We start from the raw sequence: 23615 nt of genomic DNA, 5'->3' as shown, positions 1-23615 counted from the left end.
GGAGGTTGGGCGCTGCCCCCCCTCCCTCCCCCCCGCGGGGGCGGCGATGCCTCGGAGAGCCCCCTTGCCGCAGCCCTGTTCGTCGCTCCTTGGCGGTGCGGCAGCGCTGCCTCGCCTCTTCTAAACGAGGAATTAAAAGCGAGTAATTAGGCGTGTTGGCAACTGCTGACTTTTAAATTACTAGTAAACTTGCGGTTTCGTTACCTGGTGCATCACGCTCTTCTTCACCCCTTAGCTCGGGGGATCCGCATTCTGTGTGTTTGAAACGGGTTGTTTATTTTTTCCCAGAAGGAAGGCCGTGCCTTGCTAGTTTCCTGGCTTTTCTTACTGTTGTCTTTGAATTTCACTGACGCTCATCTTCTCTTCTCCAAAATTAGCTGAAAGAAAGCTGCTCTCACTTACAAAGTTTAGCACCTGTATGCAGGAGGCAGGTATTTGAAGGTGCTTCTTCCTTGTTTCTAAGTTTCTTTCATCTGGATTTTGAGAAATCCTACATCTTTTGTCCTTCCCGTGTTAACACTCCTGTATGTTAAGTATTAGAGGGCATTCAGGGAGACTGGATTATGGATGACCTCCTGAACTCCTGCCCTGCAAGTTCTTGCTCAGTGAACAGGCACTGAAGCTTGAAGAAATGCATTTATGTCAGGCACCTTATCTGTGTGACCAACTGTGTGATCTAAAGGATAAAGATCAAAAGATTTTTTTATAGGATATAGCATCTAGAGTAAGGAGATACAGAATCTTCCTATGAAGCTTTTTTTTTTTTAATTCTAAGCTGAAATGCATGTATTATGTCTGTTTCTCTGCTGTTAGCTAGAACACTTGGTTGTCATCACTTTGTAGCATGTGACAAAGCCCAGTACTGATTTCCCCTACTACCTTCAAAAGGTGAAGTAACACCTGTGATGTTACAGCAAAGCCTGGGTCCTGTGGCTGGCAGCAGTAGCTCAGCTTCTCGTGGGCCAGGCTCTCATCAGTATTTCCCACGTGTGCTGTTCTTCTTGTTATAGGAGTTATCGGGATCAAAGATGCACAGTAATGAAAGTATTTCTGTGTGCAAGTTGAACACTAACCCATTGCATTTTCCTATTTCTCTTGTGTATTGCAAAATTGTATACAAATCATGAACTAGGCTTTACCAAGCCTTTGCCTTAAGAAGGCATGTAGTTAGGGATTTCCATTTTTGCCCTTGAAATGCAGGCTAGTAAAAGGTGGAACAAGTGTACTTTGCAACAAGCAAGTAACCTTATGGAAATTGATTGTTCACGAGGTGAAAAATTCAGATGAAACCAGGCAACAGATTACAAGTCTTGACTTCTGTGTTTTTGAAAACTGAGTTCATCCAATCGAAACAGGCACTGCAGTGCCCTCCTCAAAAGGAAACTTTCAGGCAGAATCCAGAAACCACTGATGTCTGGGTGCAGCTTTTTCATGTGGGATTCACTCTACGTAAGAAAAAATTACTAGGCCAAGCTTCCAATAAATGCTGAAAGGTCAGCGAAGTTACTGTAAGAATTAATTTCAGTTACAGTAGCTGTCATCCTGAAGGCCTGCCAGCCAGCATCATGTACCTGAAGTCTTAAAAGCAGTATAATTTTCATTGTGGTTTTTTTTTGCTTGTGTAATAATCTGTTGAAACTTGTGGAAATGCTTTGTTGGAGCAAAAGGGATTGGTCTGTATTTTACCAGAGGGTGGGTTTTGGCCACAGCTGTCACTTGTTGGTTTGTCCACCTGCTTTGCAAGTAGCTTTAAGAAACAAATATGCTTCAGTTTGGGTGCAAGCTATTTTATTTTCATGAGCTGTCTTGTGCAAATATATATTAGCTACTTCTGCCATTTCAGTGTCACAGTTAGATTCATCCTATATTTGTTCTATTCGAATTGTAAATCATTAATGTAAGAGAAAGTTTCTTGCTTGTAATGAAAAAAGTCCAGCTCAACGCTCCCATACTTGGTCAGGTCCTTGAAGCAGGTCTTTCAGTCCCAGCACGAAAGGGGACATTAAAGGTAGCTATGATAACCCTAGGTGTTCGTGAAGCTTGAGACTGCAGAGGGTGAGTCTGCACTCTAAGGACCACTTTATAGAACGACCACTTTATAGGTATGGAGTTTAGGGTGGGGGTTTTTTTGGAAATCATGCCGTCTATAAGCCATTTGGGAAAAGCTGGAGTCCTGCTGTTAATGTGCTACTGACCTGCCTCCATTTCTGAGGAGGAGGAAGTGGGTGTCTGTAATGCCTGTAACAATGTCTCACTGTCAAGGAAGTTTTATGATAGCAAACACAAACACTTGCAGTGAAAGATAAAAAAACTATTTCAGTGATGGATGTTGGATCTAGTGGTAACATTTTCCACTGGTACGGGATGTTTTTGTAGACGATGCTTTGCTTTCTAAACCATGAGCCTATGTCGCAGTAGTTGCGGTGGTCTTTTTCTCTGTCAGTGCGGGTAGTTAGCATAGTAGGCAGGAGTAAGAGTTGCAGCCTGGTGGTTAGTTTGAGATATGTGAGCAGAATTGGCTGGCTAGTTTTGCTCAAATTGTCTTGGGTCAGGAAAAATCAAGTCTGAAGTGATTTGCTTTGAAAAGCAATGGGTATTGTGCAAGTCTCTGGGAATTCAGGCACAGACCAACTACGAACACCCTGCGGTGAAACATAGCCCTCAAAACTGCTGGGCATGCAGAATTTTTGACTGCTGAGCCCCCCTGAAAACTAGCTTGTTCACCATTGCAGTCCCGTAGGTATGTGACTGCTGTAGATTCACTTTGGGTGTTTGACAGTTCAGCCCTTTCACTGCAAGTGCTCAGAGGCAGCAACACAGGAGGCATTGTCAGCTTGCAAATAGTGCTTTGGCTGCTTCATAGATCGGATGAAGTGGTAATAGTTATTAAAGAAACTTAATCCAGGTCACTACTGTTGTGTGATAAATGATCTCGTGTGATCTCTCTCCTTATCAGAAGCTTTAATATTTTGGTGGTGCATAAAGCTGGGTTCTAATTAAAATTATTGCATTCTCTCCAGGGACATGTTGTTTTCTGAGAGCATATAGACTTATTTTTTTAATACCCATTTCTCTGTTAGAAGAAGGTATTGCAATTCAACATCATAATTATGCCCACAGTGAGCTTGTACCTGTGGTCTGAGAACAGTGGGTTTTGGTTTTAATCACTTTTTCATACCTGGATACTACATATTTGTCACTCTTGACTTTCAAATTCCGGATGAAATCAGAGTATCTTCAGAATTCTTGTCCTGAATAGGTAACTTATGTATACATGGCTGGCTGTCCTACTGCAGTAATTCTTGTCAGCTTAGTCAAAAGCCAATTAAAGTTAAGTAGAAAATAGTTTTGAACAGGAAACCTTAATCTCTCTTTTTTTTTTTTTTTTTTAATACATTGGAACTCCCAGTGGTTGAAAGGGCCTTAGCTTCATTGTACAGTTTTCATTTGGGATGAGGTATTTTCATGACTTGTTCTGTGACTGAAATACCTTTAAAGACATTCAGGAAGGTCTGCTCGCCTTGAATGATAGCAGTTTAAAAAAATAAAGTAACGTGAAAGATCAAATGTTAAAGAAACCATCTCAAATTCCCAGTCAACAAAGACTGAATCAGTTGAAATGTCCTGGCTTCAGATTTCATGTGCTGACTTTACTTTGGTGACTTAGCAAATCTGTTTTCTCCTTGCAAGGCCTGTTCTGGACTAGCAGTTTTGGTCTCTTTAAATCAAAGGCCCCCCCAAAAGTTCTTGAAAGAAGTCTTCACTCATTTATTTCAGAAGAGTACCTTGCATCTGCCAAGTACATGGGAGTGGGTTTAGACAGGACTTCTGTGACAGTCACTTACTTGATTTTGCACTCAGCCTGGTACTGATCAGCAGTGATGCTCCTATGAGTGAAAAAATTCTTCAATGAATTGCAGACCTGAAACATTGCTGTAACTGAAAGCAAGCTATATTGAGGTGTCAGGGCTGGGATTGAGTAGTTAGGAACAGGAGGATAATTTTGAAGTGCTGCCTCTAAACCACCTTGGTAGTAGTGAAATGGTGGCATTTGAGTTTATAGCCAGCCTGTCTGTTTATTAGACTTTCAGACAAGCCGAGCACAGCAGTTGCCTTGCAGGTGTAGTGACTAGGGGTACAAGGAAAGCATTAGGGACAGATTACGTCTGCTTTTTCGGTACAAGATACCTAGTTTTTCCAATCACAAGTTGCTGTGCTTGAAGGACAGCTGTCTTGCTATATGATGGAGGGCTTCTGTTTGAATTCGTGTATCATCTGTGTGCCCTTCCTGGCCCAACAAAACAAGTCTGGTGCCTCACTTCCCACATTTTAGCAAGATACTCAATGAACCTTGGTAGCGATTGTCACGTAGGTCTGGATTAATTCTCATTGTATCCAGATTTTTAGTTTGCCCTGAAGAGTGAAATGCGTGTTGGCACTTTACTAAAATTGATACTGTTTGTTGGTGCAGTGTGGACAGAAATGAAATGGGACTGGTCAAACATTAGAGTCCAAGCTTTTGCAAACTGCAGTAGCTGCATGTGAAGCAGGAGCTAACCTGTGTTGACTTTTTTAAACCACAGGATATACTTAATCTGGGTGTGTTATTGGTAGTGTTATTTTAATGTTAAACTTGACACAGTCTAATCAATGTTGCATTTCTACTTTTCCAGAATCTGTTACAAAAGAAGCTGACGATGATGATGGTGATGATGATGAAGAAGATGATGACGATGATGATGATGATTCTGAAGTTAAAGAAGAAAACGGTGTATTAGTCTTGAATGATGCAAACTTTGACACCTTTACTGCAGACAAGGACACTGTGCTTCTGGAGTTCTATGCACCATGGTGGGTTCACAGTCTGCAGTACCTCCTTAGGTGCAGTCATGGTGGCTGTCGGGGGCTTCTCTGACAGGACACCTGCACCCTCATAAAGAAGTGGGCCTGGGTTACAGTTTTAAAGATGATGTAAGAGTAATTTGTCTGCAGGAGAAGCACTGGACCCTGATGTAGTTCAGGGTAGGGGACTGTTCTGGTGGTTGGGAGGCACCCTTTTCCCTGCCCCTGTACCATGCGACAGACAACAGCCTGTTCTTTTTCCACAGATGTGGGTTATGTTGAGGGATCTCATACCAAGGGAAGCACAGCCCTGGATCCATCCCTGCTCTGCGCCTGTCAGGGAGCAGAGGCGGTCCCAGTGATCCCTAGAAAAGTCATGCAGTGTGGTCTTGCAGCTTGCTATCGCGTCCTTGTTCTGGCACACTGAGAGCTTGTGCACTTCCTCATCTAGATGGAGGAAGCTTCCCTAGCAGGGGAATTGCTAGAAGGTTTTCCTTCTCGAGTTCAAAAATCTCTGTCCTTGCCACAAGGGTGTGGTGTGAGTAAGGACATGGTTTGTTTGTATTGCCAACTTAAACAGTGCCTCATACATCTGCCTGATGATGATAATTCTGCTGGCATACCAGAGTACACAGAGTTAACACCAGTGTGCTCAGGGGAGCTACAATGGATTTATCTGCATACAGCTGAGACAAAGAATTTAGGCCAGAAGGTATCTTCTCTTGCATTCCTATGGACAAAAATAATAGGGATGGTTAGTGGGGAAAAACAAGAGTAGAATGTATTTGAAGTCAAGTTGCTGAGTTAGTGTTGCAGCCAGAACCTTCCTTCCTTTGTGGCTTAGTGATACAAAGATGACTTACTTATTTGTCCTTTTCTAGCCTTTGAATAGAGGGGAGAATATGATCTTGCTTGAGGTGGAGTGGCATTTTAACTAATGGCATTCTTACTACAGAGAATCCCATCCCTGCTTGGCTGTAGGTACTATTTCTGCAGTTATAGTTTGCCTGCATGAAAACTGAACACAAAGCTTAATTTATCTGAGCAGAAAGATGTGTGATTATCACAGACTAAACACCTCTCTTCTACTCCCCCTCCTGCCAGTTGAGAGGCTAAGGAGTATAGGCTGTCTGCTACACATGACTTTCCCTTTTTTTTTTTTTCTTCATTCTGGTTTCAATTACAGCTTGTCAAGCTATGTTTGGCTTTTCTTATGCTGATAGCCTGTCACGACAGCTTTTCCATCAGGAGCCTCTGTTCTTCCCAAAGAGTTCTGGTGTGGCCAGAGAAAGAACAGGTGCTGCAATACCATCGTGGGCTTGAGACTTCATTAGGCCAACTTAACTACTGGTTCATTTTTCCCTTTACTTCAATTTAGATTGCTGGGTAGAAAGGATGAACCTAGATTAGGGAGAAACTGGTCTGAATGAGACCATATTTGGGGGGCCAGGGAGGAAGGAGAAGCATGGTACAAGGTTTGCAATTTTGTTTTAAAAAAATTTTTTTACAATGGCTTTATAAAACATATATGGAAACGTGTTGCTTTTTGAATGGAGGAAAAAAGAAAAGAGGTTGGGATTTGAACAAACAGCACATTAGCTACAGTTACTCTCTGCCTCTCCATGATCCAAAAAACATAGCAAGACAAATATTCTTATGTTAATGTTGTGAACATCTGTCAGAAGGCATCCTGGAAATGCAGAATAGCAAAATACCCTTGTCTGTCATGCATTTATATACCTACTTGTGTCTTCCTCTGACAGGTGCGGGCATTGCAAGCAGTTTGCTCCTGAATATGAAAAGATAGCCAAAACTCTGAAGGAAAATGACCCTCCTATTCCAGTTGCTAAAGTAGATGCTACTGCAGCCACTTCACTAGCAAGTCGTTTTGATGTCAGTGGCTACCCAACCATCAAAATCCTGAAAAAAGGCCAACCTGTTGACTATGACGGTTCTCGGACAGAAGATGGTAAGCACCAGTCCTTTGCAGTTCTCTGTGAGAAAGCTAAGTAGTATATGGTATTGCTGTGACTATTTTGAAGGACTTTGATCTCAAGTTACTTTATCTTAAGCAGAAAAATACTACAAACACTGAAATTTTGCCTGTCTTCTCAATTGGCTGAATGCTAGAGGACACTTTTGCAGGTAGTGGGTAGTGCTGTTAGTAATGGAAGGTTTCTAGAAATGCGACTTGACTAGAAGAGGAGGTAGTCTCATGTTTGCAGGATCGGCTCATAAGAAACATCTGATCTGTATATTGACCATATATAAAACCATTTGTTTCTTGCTTAATGTGTCCAACTTCAGTCAGAGGGGGAAAAAGTATCTTCTCTGTCTGTTTTGAGGTGGAATTCACATGCTATGGTGCTGCAAAGTACAGATCTGTGCTCTGCATAAGTAAGATCTCTATGGGGTTAAGAGAAGACCTTCTTGGCAATACCAACAATGAAGTAAAACATAATGAATCTTGATTAAGAAAGTGTTCTTGTGTAAGCTTGACATGTAAGCTTTGGTCCAAGGCCATGCTTGCCACTCTGATTTTACATTCGATATGCTACTGATATGATAATGCAAACTTGTTAATTGGGCTGTTGAACTGTATTTCAGCAATTGTGGCCAAAGTCAAGGAAGTTTCTGACCCCAATTGGACCCCTCCACCAGAAGCTACCCTGGTATTGACCCAGGATAATTTTGATGACGTCGTGAATGATGCTGACATAATCCTTGTGGAGTTCTATGCTCCGTGGTAAGCAAGAAGGCAGTCACCTGTACTTTGCTAGCACAGCTGGCCTGAACACTCTTGGTTGTCATGCCTCTTTAAAGAGGCTTGCCTTGTGCAGCTGTGTGTAGCTCTGGTGTACCTTAGTTTGCACTGCAAATCACTTGAAGACTAGACTGGATCTGTATCTCGGCAAGGGGTGGTCTTCAAAACTTCACCGAAGATTCTCCTTATTTACTAGTTTGGGACCATGTTGAGAGATGCTGAGTTGGTCCTTACTAAAAATTAAGCTATCTATAGTAATGTGGGACCAGACATAGAGGCTAGAGAGACAAGTCTTCTACACTGCAGTGTCCTCTACAGATTGAATAACCCCATTTCTACTTTCTCCATTCTGGAAGACTTAACTCTTCCACTGCAGAGGTAGAAGGTACCTAGCAGGATTCATGGCTTGTAAAAACTGCCCTCCCCTCCCCTTCCCTAGGTGTGGACACTGCAAAAGGCTTGCTCCAGAATACGAGAAGGCTGCCCAGGAGCTCAGCAAGCGCACACCTCCTATTCACTTGGCTAAAGTCGATGCCACTGCTGAAACTGAGCTTGCAAAGAAGTTTGATGTTTCGGGCTACCCAACTCTGAAAATCTTCCGCAAGGGAAAACCTTATGACTACAATGGTCCACGGGAAAAATACGGTACTGCAACTTCTGCTTTTTCTTTATTTTCTGAGGGCTTGACCACAAGTGTTTTGATATATTGATAAGACTTGCAGACTTGCTGACATCATAGCAGTTGTAGTTGGGGAAACCTGAAAGACTGTGCTCTTATACAGAGAGCGGGCCAGCAGTGTAAATTTGTCTCTAATCTTTATAACATCTAGTGGTGATACTATAAGCTTCTTCTAATATAAAGGAAGTTAAATACACATGGTGAAGCAGTGGCAGTGTGAACAAATGGGCAGCCTGGAAGGGCTGGCAAAGCGCTCAATATTAGGTTTTAATAAGAGGGAAGACTTAAGACTATCCAGGTAGAACTTTGGCTCATAGCAGGATTAGGAGACAGTGAAGGGTCTGGAATTCTGGAAGGGAAGGTTACTTGAAAGTTCAGCTGATATTCATGGAACTTGCGCTTAGTCACCTTTTCTGAAACCAACCTGAAAGAGCATATCCACAACTGCAGCTTTAAAAACTTGGACTGAGGTCTTGCTGATTTGGTCTTTTAGCTATTGTGGGAGGGCTGCGCAGAAAGAAAGGTGTCCAAGGGAAATGTGGTATTAAACAACGCCATAGAGGAAGTGCCTGAATCTTTCAGTTGTTCAATGTTCTAAGCAACTTTTTGGGGGTGGGTTTGTCTTGCAGGTATTGTCGACTACATGATTGAACAGGCTGGTCCTCCATCCAAACAGATTCAGGCTACCAAGCAGGTACAGGAATTTCTGAGGGATGGGGATGATGTCATCATCATTGGTGTCTTTAGTGGAGAGAATGACAAAGCCTATCAGCTCTATCAGGAAGCAGGTAAAGAATGCTTTAAAATATTAATGAAATGTATGTTTTGTCGAGATTTTGCCCAGCACTTTGGGCATGAAAAGATCATTTATTTCTGCTTTTAGTCCAGTGGGGGAGGTTGGAGAGGAATGAGAGGGAGGAGATTGAAGTGTGGTCTTCCACTTGTATTCAAGAAAAAAGCTTGCACTAGATTTGAGGCTATAGCTAAAGTATCAGCCAGCCACAAGAGATACCTCCTCTTGGCACTGTGTCCCTAAAACCACGCAAAATAGAGGAGGGAAAATTCCTAGCTGAGGAACAAATTGCAACTTTCTTGGCTTAAAGCCTTGCTAGCTTTGCCATCTGCTGTTGCTTGATTCATATTTGACTGTTCCAGAGGCTGGGCTTTGCTGAACTTCTTTGGGGTGGGGGGTGTGGAGAAAGAATAATCATCCATCTCTGGATTGGTTCAGCTAGACCATTCCTGGCAATGTTTATTCTTAAAAAACCCTTTGGTGTGACACATTGATGGTCCTGTTAACGATATTTGCCACCACACAGAAGAGGCTAAGCACTTCAAGTGCTCACCCCCTTTGGTCAGTCCCTGTGTCTCACATGATTGAACCATTCACAGCCACTCTTAAGTTTCTCCCAGAGCCTTGAGAGCAGTGTGGGCAATTCTTCTGCCCCTAGCTATACCTGCTTCTGGGGCTGCCATCATTTGTAGTTGGATTAGGAGCTGATTTGGTTCCTCCAGCATGGCAAGGTACAGAACTGTTTTCCAGGCTGCCCCAAAGCAAGTAGATTGGCTAGGTGACCTTGTGAGTTCCTTTCCTGCTTTTCTTTCTGTTATATGGGGAGAAGCCAAGAGGTAGGAGACTGACAAGCAAATAGCTGTTTCACTGTAGATGTTTTGGAAGCAGTTGAAGGTTTTTGAATATGTGGAATAACTCATCAAGTAGATGGGTTGTTGAACAGCATTCAAATAGTGCTACTCAAATTGTCTGTATTTCCACATGCTTCTCACCCCTGTATGAGAGCTGTTCCCCAAGACTCTGGATTGTTCCGTGTCCCTTTGAGATGGGAAGAGAGTTTCCTTGCAGTGCAGTCTCAAGATTTTGGTCAGAGGCTGTCAGTTTACTTTTTGATGACTCTTCCTTCTCCCTAACCTTAATCTTTCAGCTAACGGTTTAAGAGAAGATTACAAGTTCCATCACACCTTCAGCAATGAGATTGCAAAACTATTGAAAGCATCTCCAGGAAAACTGGTTGTCATGCAGCCAGAAAAATTTCAGTCAAAGCACGAGCCCAAGATGCATGTTTTGGATCTTAAAGTGAGTAGCTGATCCAAACCTAGAAAGTTTGTGTGTGAGTTGAAGGTTCTCTTTCTTTATATGTATGAGCAGTTAGCATCTTCCTGTTGGAAGTACTCCATTAGATACTTGAGGCCATCTGTTTGTTCCCTGAAACTGTATTGCTTTGTTTGAGAAAGCTTTATGAAATTAACTCAGAGGTTATGTATTCAAATAATAATGTACCATTACAATATTCAGTGTAAGGGTAGAATACTAAATTATCTTTAGTGCTCAAGGATTTGAATAATATGGTGGCAGCATCGTTTATAACATGTCCATCTTTCTCATTCATGCATGCGTCAATATTAGTTTTCAGTAGTGCATAACAAATACCACTTAAATCAATTTATCTGAACTTTTTTCCCTTTTTTTTAAGCAGGACTCTACAGATGGATCAGAGATTAAAGAGCACGTGCTAAAACATGCTTTGCCTCTAGTTGGTCATCGCAAGCCTTCCAATGATGCTAAAAGATATGCTAAGCGTCCTCTAGTGGTTGTCTATTATTCTGTAGACTTCAGTTTTGACTACCGTGTTGGTAAGTTCTGTAACATTACCATTCCTCCACTTTTGGAGGAAGCAAGCAGCAAGTAACTAGAAATTACTAATCCTGTTGTGTTCTGGTTTTTTTAGCTACCCAGTACTGGAGAGGGAAAGTCCTGGAAGTGGCCAAAGACTTCCCTGAATACGTGTTTGCTGTGAGTGATGAGGAAGATTATTCGTCTGAAATTAAAGATTTGGGCCTGCTTGAGAGTGGAGAGGATGTCAATGTTGCCATTTTGGATGAAGGTGGCAAGAAATATGCCATGGAGCCAGAAGAGTTTGACTCCAGTGTACTCAGGCAATTTGTGCTGGCATTCAAAAAAGGTAAGTTTCTAAAAATAGGGTTCTCTAAGCCATTTACTTTGTTTCCTCTTCCAAGAGTTTTTCCTGAGGCAGTGGCTACAATAAAGTCATATGTGCAACCTTACAGTGCTCTGTGGCTTAAAGCTTTTGTATGTTTCTTGCCTTTTTTAACCTCAGTTTATTAACTTTGTTGCTTGGACTGCGCTGCGGCATCTACCTATATTCTGAAACTGAGCATGTTTGTCAAGCCTAAAATGTTCTTGCAGCTTCAAAGTGTGAGCTGATCTTTCGTATTTGGGACTAGTATAATAAATCACTGTCTAATACATTGTGGATGGACAGCCATAAAAAGAGGGAGAAAGGTTCTAGGCAACTGTGAAACAAACTGTTGCCTGTATATCACAAGGTTATTGTGCTAAAAGGTCACGCCAGCCTATGTTTTGTGCAGAGGTATGTTCGTTTACTGGTACAATTCTTTTCTCTGGAGGGAGGATGTACTTGGCCCTTTTTGTGGGAGATTGTAAGGACTTCTCTTACTGTATTCTTAACAATGATATGTGTTTTGCTTCCTTCTAGGAAAACTGAAGCCTATTGTGAAGTCCCAGCCAGTGCCAAAAAATAACAAAGGGCCTGTGAAAGTGGTAGTGGGTAAAACATTTGATACCATAGTAATGGATCCAAAGAATGATGTTCTCATAGAGTTCTATGCCCCATGGTGTGGACACTGCAAGAAACTAGAACCAGTGTATATGGAGCTAGGCAAAAAATACAAGAATGAGAAAAATCTAGTTATAGCCAAGATGGATGCTACTGCCAACGACATCACAAGTGAACGCTACAAAGTGGAGGGATTCCCCACTATCTACTTTGCTCCAAGGGACAAGAAGAACAACCCTATTAAATTTGAAGGCGGGGACAGAGATTTAGAGCATTTGAGCAAATTTATAGAAGAGCATGCGACAAAACTCTCCAGAACAAAAGAAGAGCTTTAGATAAGATGAGGGTGTTGTATGTGGTAGTTAAAAGCAAGTTACTGACAAAACTTCGTGAGAGAAGAATTAAGCAGTTTGAGCAAGGAAATTCTTGAGCAGTAAAGCAATTGCAGTATCTTTTTTTTATATGGCAGAAGTTTTTCTGGACACTGAACCTCTTTTCTGATATGAATGTCTTACGTTAGTCATGATTTTGATCTTTGGAGAAAATACATCCTTTATTTTTTGTGACTATCTTAAGCTTGATTCTTTGACTCCAGTGCAACTGTTGTGGGGTTTGGTTGTTTTGTTGTGGGGTCTTTTTTAAGTTAAAGATATTACCAAAAAGAGTGAGAACCAAATGCCTCTGCCAAACAGGTTTCTTTCCCTTATTTGTTGGTATGGTTAGTGGAAGGAAGGGTGTTTTGAGCCAATCTCTCTTCTGTTATATTTCTGTATACCCATTCATGTGGCTATCACTGTATGCATTGCTGAGGGTAATAATGGAGGCTTTCTAAAGTGTGGATGAGTGATTCAGTCCTACTGAGATAAGACAGTGACTAGCTAACTAAACGTGGTCTAGACGTGTGTGCTTTTGCTCTGTGCCCCTCTGTGGAGAGGGTGATGCTAAAATAGCAGTTTTTCTAATTTACCTCTCTTTACTAGTCCATATTGACCCATTTATATCTTAAGTCTTCCCAAGCGTATTTTGGAGTAATCAGAGTGTGGTAGAAAGAACATGTAGTGGGTGGTAATGCTTGGATTCTGGTGTCAGACCTGTGTTACTGTTTCCGTTCCTTTTGTAGAGAGGAAGTGTTTGGTAGTGATTCTTCTTAGGGAAGCAGACCGAGACCTTCTGATAGACTTTGTCCTGTGGCAGTTACTGCAGGTACAAAGGATGATCACATCTACTCCATGCTCCAGTTGACAGTATGGGCGTTTAAAAGGGGATTCTGATTTTGAATGTCCCAGTTCAAATATGTCCATAAATTTATGGGACATGTTGGGGTGGCAGACTTGCGTACTCTGGAAGCAGTGTCTGCTTCTCAGAGCTGTGATGCTGTGGTGTGTGTGACCTGAGTGTCACCGAGGCGGTTTTGAGATGTAGTGCTTCTCTCCTAGCAGTGTTGTTTTCTGTCTTGCAAAAGACAAATATCAGTCTTCCTTCAGCATTTTCTTGTTGCATTAGCTTTCAACTCTGGAGGTTGTGTGAATCTAAAACCACTGCCCAATCTTTTTTTTTTTTTTTTTTTTATTCTCTGGGGAGAAGCAGCCTTCTATGTAGCAAGGGTAAACTCATGTCCAGGAGGTGGCGGTTAAGATACAGTCTAAGGACCCAAAAGGGCCTGCAAGGGGGTACATAATCCTTCTGCACTTTGCCTCACTGGTGAAGGGGTGTACCTCTGCCCTGTCTTAACAGAGGACTGTTCCCCACTGACCATTAGCCACATCTTGCTGTCTAGGCTGTTAACAAACTGTTATTGCAGAGGTGTATGCGACTGTGAAGGCTTTCTCTTACTTAGCAACTTATCTGAAGCTAGTGAGCAAAGCTCGCCAGCATATTATGAAAGAAGGGTATGGTACCACATCTCCACGGAGTGCTGGGGTGTGCTTGAATGCCATTCAGCTCCTGTTTATCAGCAAAAGCTGGGAAGTGCTAAGCAGCTATGCAGGATCAGTTCTCAATTGCTGCTTTGTGTTAGAGCAGTGTAATAATTCACTTCGGGCCCTGGCATTGTCAGTCTCCTTCATAGTAGAAGGCTTTTTCTCTACAGTCCTCTAAGTGTACAGATGTGTGTTTATGCTTAGAGAATATTTCACCTACAAGACACTTACCAAGTGCATTATCTTTCCATCACTTGCCACTTCTGTTTGCAGCTTTTCTGTGGAGCCTTCAAAGGCCATGATCTGTGATTAAATGTCTGTGCATAGGCAACAGGACTGAAGTCAGACTTAGCTGAGCACCAACTTACATTAGAGGTGACTTTTTCCAGCTTTAGAAAGTATACATAAGCCAAGTAGCAAGTTCTGTTCTGTGTGCCAGCTGAGATCAATTCAGTTGTTCAAAGAAGTAGGCACAGACTTTTAAAATCCATTCTTAAACATAGTTCAGTTTCTATCTCTAAGCAGATAACTCATGTAATACTGCAGGGAACTAAATTGCTCCTACTTATTAGTTAGCTGCAGGCTTGTAGGGATTTATTCCAAAACCAGTGTGGTCTAACCAACAGGAGCACATGGATAAATACGGAACACGTAGAAGGGAAGGTGAAAAGTCCCTTATTGGTGGTGGGTACAGTCAGAGCTTGAAGCTCCGTTCTTCTTGGGACAGTGTCAAAGTTAATTATGAGTTTCTTGCCTCTCTTCTTGCAGGTGTGAACATTGTCTTTGCCAATGCTGTGCTGTTTCTGTAGACGTCTTCCTCCTAGAAGGAGTGAACACCACCCTCCCCAGCCTGCTGGGAGCCCTCATGGCAGTAAAAGGCACAAGGCCCAGGGGAGTGTCTGAGGTGTGCTTGTGTGGTGCTCTTACCAGCTTGCTTTTCCCTGCCTTTGCAGGTGGAGGCAGCCTGGTACAGTTACTTTGGGGCTGTGCTCAAAGACCTGAACTTTGTTCTGGTGCAGCAGTGCTCTAGTCAGAGCTACACAAGGAAGAGGAGTACACTAGTTGTAGTATTGCTAACTTAATTTCTTGACAACTGTGAGCTGCAAGAGCAGGCAGTGTTACCCCAAGTAGATTATGGGTTTCGGTTATGAGCAGGAGAGGAAATGAGGACTTTATCCATCCTTACATTGATATTTTCTGGTGGTGTTTCCTGTGAGTCCTTGACTGTGCCGCACACCTTGGCATCTGCATGCTGTAATTGATATATTTATCTTGATTGCTTCCCAGGAAGATGAGAGGGTATTGTTGTCTTTCAGCTTTGAGTGAAGTCATACCGGAAAGCAAACTGCTTTCCTTAGGTCCAGTGTCCTGTACCCTGCTGTGTGCACTACCAACATCACATCAGCTTTGCGAAACTCATTGGGATGGCTACATCATTAGGCCTCAGTTAAAGCTGTCTACCTGACAAGTTATTTTAATGTGATTGATGCCTCTTAAGGGGAACAGGTCTTACCATCTTTTGGAATTTCTATTAAATGCATTATGCATGTCTGCTTTTCCCTTCCTGGTGCATTAGGATGCATTCCTAAGCATCCTGAACTCCATTAATGTATTACCTAAGTGCCACTGACTGGCTTTGGTGTTCCCTTCTTACAGAAGGAGAAAAATAAATTGCATGCAGTGTAAAAGAACAGGGGTGCCCCCTCACTTGTTCTTGCCCTATGCTTATGCAGCTGTGGGTATTGCTTCTGATTATCCTTCCAAGTAGAAGATATCCTGCAGTTTATGCTACAGCACAGGACCGACAGTTCCCAGGTAGGCTCTGAGGAGCCTGGCCTGGTGTGAGTATCTCCCATACACACGTGCTCTAGAAAATAAAAAAAAATCTTCTGTGAATTGCAGTACATCTTTATGTAGTCAGACTTGAGACTTCTTCAGGGAAAGGAAGCATCCCTGAAGGGTCATGGACGAAGGTAAGCAGCAACTCTAGCACAGTCAGTGATCCCTGAGGAGTGAGTTCATCTGTTCTCTGTCCATGGGACACTTAAGGTGACAGTAAATACCTGCTTGGGATCTTGATACTGTGTTAAGTGCTAGCTTGTTCAGTACTGGAAGAGATTGATAATAGTAAAGGGACATGCCTCTTCCCAATCAAGTTTACTCATCAAGTTTATTCTTGGTTTCTACTTGAAATGATTTTATACTTCAAAACTGTTATGGTGATACCCACTATATAGGCCTAAGACTTGGTTGGTAGCTAGCAGGCATGGCACTGCAGAGCAGAGACTACTCCACAAAGTTTATCTTCCCTGTTGTACAGAAGGTTATGTGAGGAAACAGGCTTCTGAAAAGTAGAACGTGAATAAGAATACATGATACGGGTTAAAGGCTTTTCAGAAAGTAGCACTAACTGTAGTGGTCAGAATTCTGTCCTTTCTTTTGCGGTAGGCAAGAGAAGCTACTTCAAGCTGTACATGCTCCAAAAGGCTTTTTGGCGACAGCCTGCACTGGAATGGACAAGGATCAGAGGATTGAGTACTGCAGTCTGTACGCTCAGCCCTTGATGTGGGGTAATGAGTACATCAAGCTTTGTGCAAACAAGAATGTAACCCACTTAGTCAAACTGGTACAAAGCCTTGTATTTAAGCTATGTGGCTTTGGTTTGCTGCACTTAGGTTGCAAAACTCCCTTTTCAGTGCAGACCAGGTGTGATGGGATGATCTGTGAGCAACCCTACAAAGGCACTGAAATGCTGTAGTATCTTAACTTGAAGTTGCCAGGCATTTCTGGGACTTTAGCTAGTAGTGCTGTACAGCTTGAAGTATGGTGATGTCGCAGGAATCGCTGCACATCACTGCAATGCATTTGTCAAGGAAGGGCTCACCTTTTCCTGCCTGGACCCATGGTAGGTTACATGCAGCCATGCAGACGTGGGCAGGGGAAACATTTTCTTGGTGTGTGCAACCTGTCTTGATGTCTGTGCCCAGAATCCTACAAAGCTCACAAGTCAGCTTTTTTTCCTGTCAACTTCTTTGGCAGTTGCTCTGCGCTAAAGCCGGCTCCTTTAGACACAGCTGTGCATGCTCTGAGGGCGCAGACTGATGTCATGTTAATGTTAGTGCTGGAATTCCTGTGCCATGAACAGCTGGTTCTCTATGGAGCCACTGTGCTGTTATCTCACCCTTTGCAGCATTGCTTTCTACACCATTCCTGAATGTCTGGGCAAGCTCTGTACACACCGTGAAATCTAAATTAACATGTCTTTACAGAGGCTGGGTGAGACTACTTGGATCTGGAAGGACATGGCTGTTCTCCTGTTTCATTTCTGCATATAGAGAGGAAGAGATCTGCTCTGTGAATTGCCATGAATCCTTACATTAGAAAGGTGGAAATTTCAGCTTCAGAAATGCTGTTTGTTCAAATCCCAAGCTGTGTGTGGCTTGATTAACAAAATGGTAAAGGAGATAAAGCTATGTTTAATCCAATCATGCAAAGAAAACCCTTATCACAATCAGTAACCCAATCCTCTGATGGATTTCTGTACGCTGGGGTTTTGAACAGCCAAGTGTTTCTTCATAATGAAAGCTGATGCTTGTCAACCTGCTCTTGATTAATGTCCTCTTACTTGCTTTGTCTAAATTATAGTAGCCTTCTTGAAATTCACGATGTTTTGCCCTACAATAGGGGAGAATTATTCTGCAATAGAGCCTGGTAAATTGCTGCTCAGAATGATAGAAGCAGAGTAAAAGAAAATACAGCAGAAGCTGGGCTCAGAAAAAAGCAAATGATAACTCAAATTTCCATAAAGTCGGAGAAGTCAAGGCTAGACAGGACCATTTACTCACCTATTCTGATTGCTTTACATATCAGGCCACAAGTTTTCAGCTATTTACTTTCCATATTTAGCCTAATAACTTTAATATTTAGCATTTAGCCTATGCACCTGTTCCAAAAAGCAAGTATGCGACACAACCAAAGCTCCACAACTCTGTTAGGTGCTAATGCTACACTAATACTGATTTCTGAACCACAGAATGCATTCAGGAAATGGAACACATGTCTTGAAGATGGTACTGCTTTGAGTAAGGAAGGGGGTTTTGCATTCACTAGCCATGTGAAATACTTCATATGTTACTTTTGATAATGCCCTTGGACAGTAGAATTTAGTCATATATTTTAATGTGGGGCATGGCTGGGGGTTTTTTGTGCTTTAAGTTGGTTTTGGTCTCTTACAGTCTCAAGATAACAACTAAAGGATAGCCAGTAAAACTCCACTAGCTTAATTAAGCTGTAGCAATTCCCAACCAGCAGATGTTCACAGAGGGCATAGTGACAGGTGAGTTGAGCTTTGTTCAAGATCTCTTCAACAAGCCTGAAGGAGCAGTAACAGACCACATAACTACAGCAGATGCAGGTTGAGAGAGGTGTTTATTGGTGTACTAACAAGTCTATTTAAATATAAGTGGCCTTACTAATCTTCCTGCCTATTTATATTTCTGAGAGATCGCTCTTAAAGTTCAGTTTGGTCAAAACAGCCACTCTTTAAATACAAAAGTAACATTTTAAATAAAAAAAAGTCACAGTGGGCTTTGTTTTTCATTCTTTCACTTCCAAGATGCACCATAACTATTAACGAGATCCTTGAAGCATGCTGTTTTCTGTGGCAGCACAGTAGTGGGGGGTAAGGGTTGGCAATTCCTCGTACTGCAAGCTGTCCAAAAGGAACAGGTAAGGATCAAAAAGTCTTTATTTGGTTACAGTGATGTGACAGCAGCTTCAGTGGTACGAGCAATTCAGGGTTTTTTGTTCATTTTCCTAATGATGCAGCCTGTTTTGCTGAGAACTGTGACAATGGTCAACTTTCATCAGCTGTGACAGGACAAGGGGTAATGGTTTTAAACTGAAGCAGGGTAGGTTTAGACTGGATATAAGGAAGAAATTCTTTACAGTGAGGGTGGTGAAACACTGGAATGGGTTGCCCAGAGAGGTAGTGGAGGCCCCACCCCTGGAAACATTCAAGGCCAGGTTGGATGGGGCTCTGAGCAATCTGATCTAGTTAGCGGTGTCCCTGCTCACTGCAGGGGGGTTGGACTGGACGACCTCTAGGGGTCTCTTCCAACCCAAAACAGTCTATGATTCTATGCTATGATACAGTACTTCAACACTTGGCCTGAGAGGTTCCTGTTGAACTAGGGGTATATAAGGAACAAATAATCCTCTTGGCTGTGAAACTCTGCACTTGAAAGACCAAACCTAACTCGTTGATGGAAAACACACTGTGGGGAAAGGAAAAAGGAAATTAGGATAATGTGTGAAGATCACTATGCATATGTACCCATGAATAACAGGCAGCACCAGGCACTACAGCTAATCACCTGTATGTGCCACTAGCAAACACGGGTCAATAACTATGAGTGCGAGAAAATCTGGGAAAACATTTAATTGGATAAATGCATCACCTCAGACATAGAATAAGTAGAATACTGTTCTAGTGGGAATTGTAGACCTTGTGTTACTGTCTGGTTTAAAAAAAAAAAACAAAACCAAACTGGTTTGGTTTGAAACCTTTCTCATTTTCAGCCTATCACTACTACCTTGTGTTACTGTCTGGTTTAAAAAAAAAAAAAACCAAACTGGTTTGGTTTGAAACCTCTCTCATTTTCAGCCTATCACTACCTGAAATCAGTAAACAATTTAAACCACACATTTTTAATGGTGATTTTTTTAAAAAGATTGAATGAGCACTGCTTGACTCAAGAGAGGTGCTCCTTTAATAGGCAAAGAAACTAACCACTAAATTTAGTTGCTTCATAAACTTTGCCTTCAGAGAGTCCATCAAATGCATTCAGAAATATACTGCCACCAGAAAGAATTGGTTATTATGTGGTTCTCTGTCTATGACAGTTCCTTTCTCCTAGTTGAAGTTTTGTTTCTTTTATTAAATGGAATCCAGTGCTAACCTTTCAGAGTAAGAAAGATACATCCAGCATTATGGTAGCAAGAGTTTTCCTCATTCCAAGTCATGATTTATTAAATCCAGTAAAAGACTCGGTACCTAAAAACAGGGTCACTGGTCCCTGCAGTGGAATGCGAAATCTGAAGTTTGGGATGTACCTAGTGGGGAAAAATCTTCCTGGATGGGGAGAATTAAGAACCGCAGACAAAAGCCAAAGCAAACAAGGTGGTGAGTAGGGAGCAATCAAGCTCCACCCAAGAGGAAATGCTGAGGGAAGGGCCTGAAAGCCAAGTCTTGGGCTTAAGCAGATTTCTTGAGGTCACAGGAATGTGCTTGCAGTCTGTTGTGATCCTCTGCATAAAACGCCCTCTGGAAAGCAGGTGACTGACATGCTCAGTCCAAGAACTTCTCTTTAAGCAGGAGGTGTGGCCCTCCATGTTTTTCTAACAGTGGTTATAGCACCTGCCCAAGGTCAAGGAGACTTCTTCCCCTTTTATTCGTAAAAATGCTCAGATATGCATCTCTTGAGACAATGCTCTAGTTCCATATCAATCTGTATTGGGTTTGCATGACAAAGTTTTGGTGGCTACAGAGGTGGCTTCTGTGAGAAGCGGCTAGAAGCTTCCCCCATGTCTGATAGAGTCAATTCCAGCTGGCTCCAAGATGGATCTGTCACTGGCCAAGGCTGAGTCCATCAGCCACAGCAGTAGCTCCTCTGGGAGAATGTATTTAGGAAGGGGTTAAAAAAAAAACCCCTCTGCAACTGCAGCCAGAGAGGGGAGTGAGAGGATGTGAAAGAAAACAGCCCTGCAGATACCAAGGTCAGTGCAGCAGGAGGGGGAGGAGGTGCTCCAGGTGCCAGAGTAGAGATTCCTGTGCAGCCCATGGTGAGGCAGGCTGTCCCCCTGCAGCACATAGAGGCCCACGGTGGAGCAGATATCCCCCTGCAGCCCTCGGCGGACCTGACGCCAGAGCAGGTGGATGCCCAAAGGAGGCTGTGACCCCATGGGATGCCCACACTGGAGCAGGTTTGCTGGCAGGGCTTCTGATCCCATGGGGGATCCACACTGGAGCAGTGTGTTCCTGGGACTGCACCCTGTATGAAGGATGGACTTATGCTGGAGCAGTTTGTGAAGAACTGCAGCCTATGGGAAGGACCTGCATTGAAGACATTTGTGGAGGCCTGTCTCCTGTAGGAGGGACCCCAGGCTGGAGCAGGGATAGAGTGTGAGGGGTCCTCCCCCTAAGGAGGAAGGAGGGCAGAGACAGCATGTGATGAACTGATCCCAAACCCCATTCCCCATCCCTCTGCAGTGCTGGGAGGAGGAGGTAAAGAAAATCGGGAGTGAAGTTGAGCCCAGGAAGGGAGGTGTGGGGGAAGATGTCTTAAGATATAGTTTTTATTTCTCATTATCCTACCCTGATTTGACTGGTAATAAATTAAATCAATTTTCCCAAAGTCAAGTCTGTTTTTCCCATGATGGTAGTTGCTGAGTGATCTCTCCCTGTCCTTAACCCACAAGGCTTTTGTTAGCTTTTCTCTCCCCTGTCCAGCTAAGGGCGGGGGGAGCGATAGAGCAGCTTTGGTGGGCACCTGGTGTCCAACCGGGGTCAACCCACCACACCATCAGAGACAGCTAGGCTGTCCCTTCTGCTGCCTCTGTTTAGAGAAATGAAAATTTGTTGGGTTAGAGAAAGAAAATGAAACTTTACCAGATAGCTGATGGAGAGGACCAGCTTACTGACCTTGTTCACAGGGCAGGCAGGTCCTTCTCACCCAGTATTTAGATCTGACCTGCATTATGGTGGAACAAGGCTGCCTAAGAGAGCACAGACAGAGGCAATGACACGGTTACTACACCTGGCGTATGGAGCTGCTGCTCCCAGCCCACCTGGCCAATAGTCCCTATGGCTCAGGGAAGCTGGAGGGTGCAGCTCCTCCGCGTCTCTGCACGTACAAACAAGCAGCTTGGGGGGAATGGTGGCACGGGAATTACCTCTCTCTGTGCCACTTGCTTTGGGGAAAAGACTTCTGAAGGTAAAGGGCTTTAGAGGAAAGTGTTGGGGATGAGGCAAGGAAGTATAGAGCTGGGGGCAAGAAAAAGAAAGGAAAAAATGGATGGAAGAGAATAAAGTACCAATGGGAAGGGGAACATGAGGAAGCATAAAGAAACCAAGAGGCAGGAAAAGCAAAGACAGTGAGGGTGTTGTAATGCAATACTTAATCAGCTCTCTCACTGTGACTTCCAAAGACAAGATTTTTTTTTCCAAAAAGAATGAAATGTCATTTTCTGGTTTGGGTTTGTTGGTGTCCCCCCCCCCCCGTAAATCTGCATTTTTTCTTTATCTGCATTAAAACATAAGTTCACTCTTTACGGAGTAATTTTGAACCATGTTGGCACAGCCTTCTTTTCTTATATGCCAAAACCTTTGATTTCCAGGCTCCCACACGCGATGATTTGAGGTGCATCAACGGGCAAAAGGTACCTTTAGAAGTGCTCCAGTGTGCTCTGAAACTCCCTTTATCTGACCAGATATACTTTCAAAAATGAGGTTCTTTTACATAAATACTTAGCAATACTTCTAATTGTGCTAACTAAAGGGTATGTATTTATAAATGCATTTCTATTCATGAAGAAGTAGGTGTCAGTTTTCAAAAACAAGTTAACTGCTACTGCAGAAATCTCCATTTTCCTTAGAAATACTTTGTTTTTTTCTGAGACAGGTCTCTGCCCATTACTTCAAAGTTTAAAAAAAAAAAAAGTTACATGTCTAGTGCTCTTGCCATCCAGGCTTCCTCCAAACCACCCTTAGCTTTCTTCTGTCTTTGGCTCTCCCAAGACGCCCACATTCCCCAAGCTCAGATTTTGGATCATCCCTCAACATACACTTCCCACAAAAAGTCACATGCAATCCTGATATGCTCTTGGATTTCCCCCAGAGCTCTAAACCCCTGCAATTTCTGACTCATTAAATCTCTTAGTTGCAGTAGAGCCAGATTTGGTGCCGGCACTATGCTGTCGGTTTGCTTCTTGCCCGTTTCCCCACTCACAGCCCCGGGAAAAGGGGTGCAAAGGCCAGCAGGCATTTTGGCTCCCATTCCTAGCTAAAGGCAGGGCAGCAGCTGCAAGAAGCGCGTGGGGCCTTCGTGGCTGAGTTCCTCTCCATCCTCTCTGTCGCCCTGGTCCCCAGCTAAGCAGGAGCGATGCTGGCCACCGTGCATTGCACTTCAGCTATCCCAACATAGGAGCCATCAGGAGGAGTCGCGCTTCATGTAGCAAGTTCTGCCTCAAAGGGTCACCTCTCTCAGGAGCACACTGCTGTGCTTTTGGCATGTCGCTGAGCTAATCTAAATTAGCAGATTATGTTCTGTGCTTTGGAGGCTGCAGGCAGTGCCAGGCAAGCTGAATCACTGAGAATTTGGCTGGAAGTGTGGGCATTGAAGTAACAGGTGCCGGATTGTTCTGCATTTAAAAGTTCGGGTTTAACCTTTTTTGGTTGCTTTCCCTGGCACTGAATCAGAATCTGAGTTAAGGCCGGAGAGGCGGCGCTAGAAAAACACCTTTGCTTGCGCGGTTTGCTGGAGGCGCAAAAGACCAGTCAAGTGCAGTAGTGGGAAGGGGGGAAAGAGAGAACGAGGAGATCAATCTGTAACTGACTGTGAACAATCAATTGAGATAACCCACTACCTTCGGACCAGCCGGGATTCCACCTGCTGCCACTGCTATATATACCACGCCTGCTCGGGCCCTCCAAGGTTATGGCTAGCTGCCCACCGGCGCCCCTCGTTTTCCCTTGGCGACATATTCGCCTCTCGAACCCCAAGAGCCATGAAAACCCA

The 23615-nt window shown here is 43.2% G+C and overlaps 1 protein-coding gene across 1 annotated transcript; it reads left to right on the top strand.

Annotated features, from left to right (window-relative positions):
* Positions 1–46: 46 nt before the first annotated feature.
* PDIA4 (protein disulfide isomerase family A member 4) lies at positions 47–18737 on the top strand. Its single transcript, XM_009642749.2, has 10 exons — positions 47–95; positions 4674–4851; positions 6606–6811; positions 7450–7588; positions 8046–8251; positions 8915–9073; positions 10226–10377; positions 10778–10934; positions 11030–11263; positions 11819–18737. The coding sequence occupies exons 1-10, from the start codon at positions 47–49 to the stop codon at positions 12232–12234; spliced, it is 1896 nt and encodes a 631-aa protein (XP_009641044.2). The 3' UTR covers positions 12235–18737.
* Positions 18738–23615: the final 4878 nt, after the last annotated feature.

Source organism: Egretta garzetta, unplaced genomic scaffold (assembly GCF_000687185.1).
Source record: "Egretta garzetta isolate BGI_Z169 unplaced genomic scaffold, ASM68718v1 scaffold610, whole genome shotgun sequence".
Lineage (NCBI taxonomy): Eukaryota > Metazoa > Chordata > Aves > Pelecaniformes > Ardeidae > Egretta > Egretta garzetta.
The sequence above is the reverse complement of the archived record's forward strand: the minus strand, read 5'-3'. Positions and strand labels throughout refer to the sequence as shown.

What these genes read in the sequence shown, in the direction of transcription:
- PDIA4 (XM_009642749.2), top strand. Translation starts at nt 47, where the DNA reads ATGCCTCGGAGAGCCCCCTTGCCGCAGCCCTGTTCGTCGCTCCTTGGC. An exon ending in CGGTTCTCGGACAGAAGATG is followed by an intron (nt 6,812 to 7,449) that starts GTAAGCACCAGT and finishes ACTGTATTTCAG; the next exon opens with CAATTGTGGCCAAAGTCAAG. An exon ending in CAGTTTTGACTACCGTGTTG is followed by an intron (nt 10,935 to 11,029) that starts GTAAGTTCTGTA and finishes TGGTTTTTTTAG; the next exon opens with CTACCCAGTACTGGAGAGGG.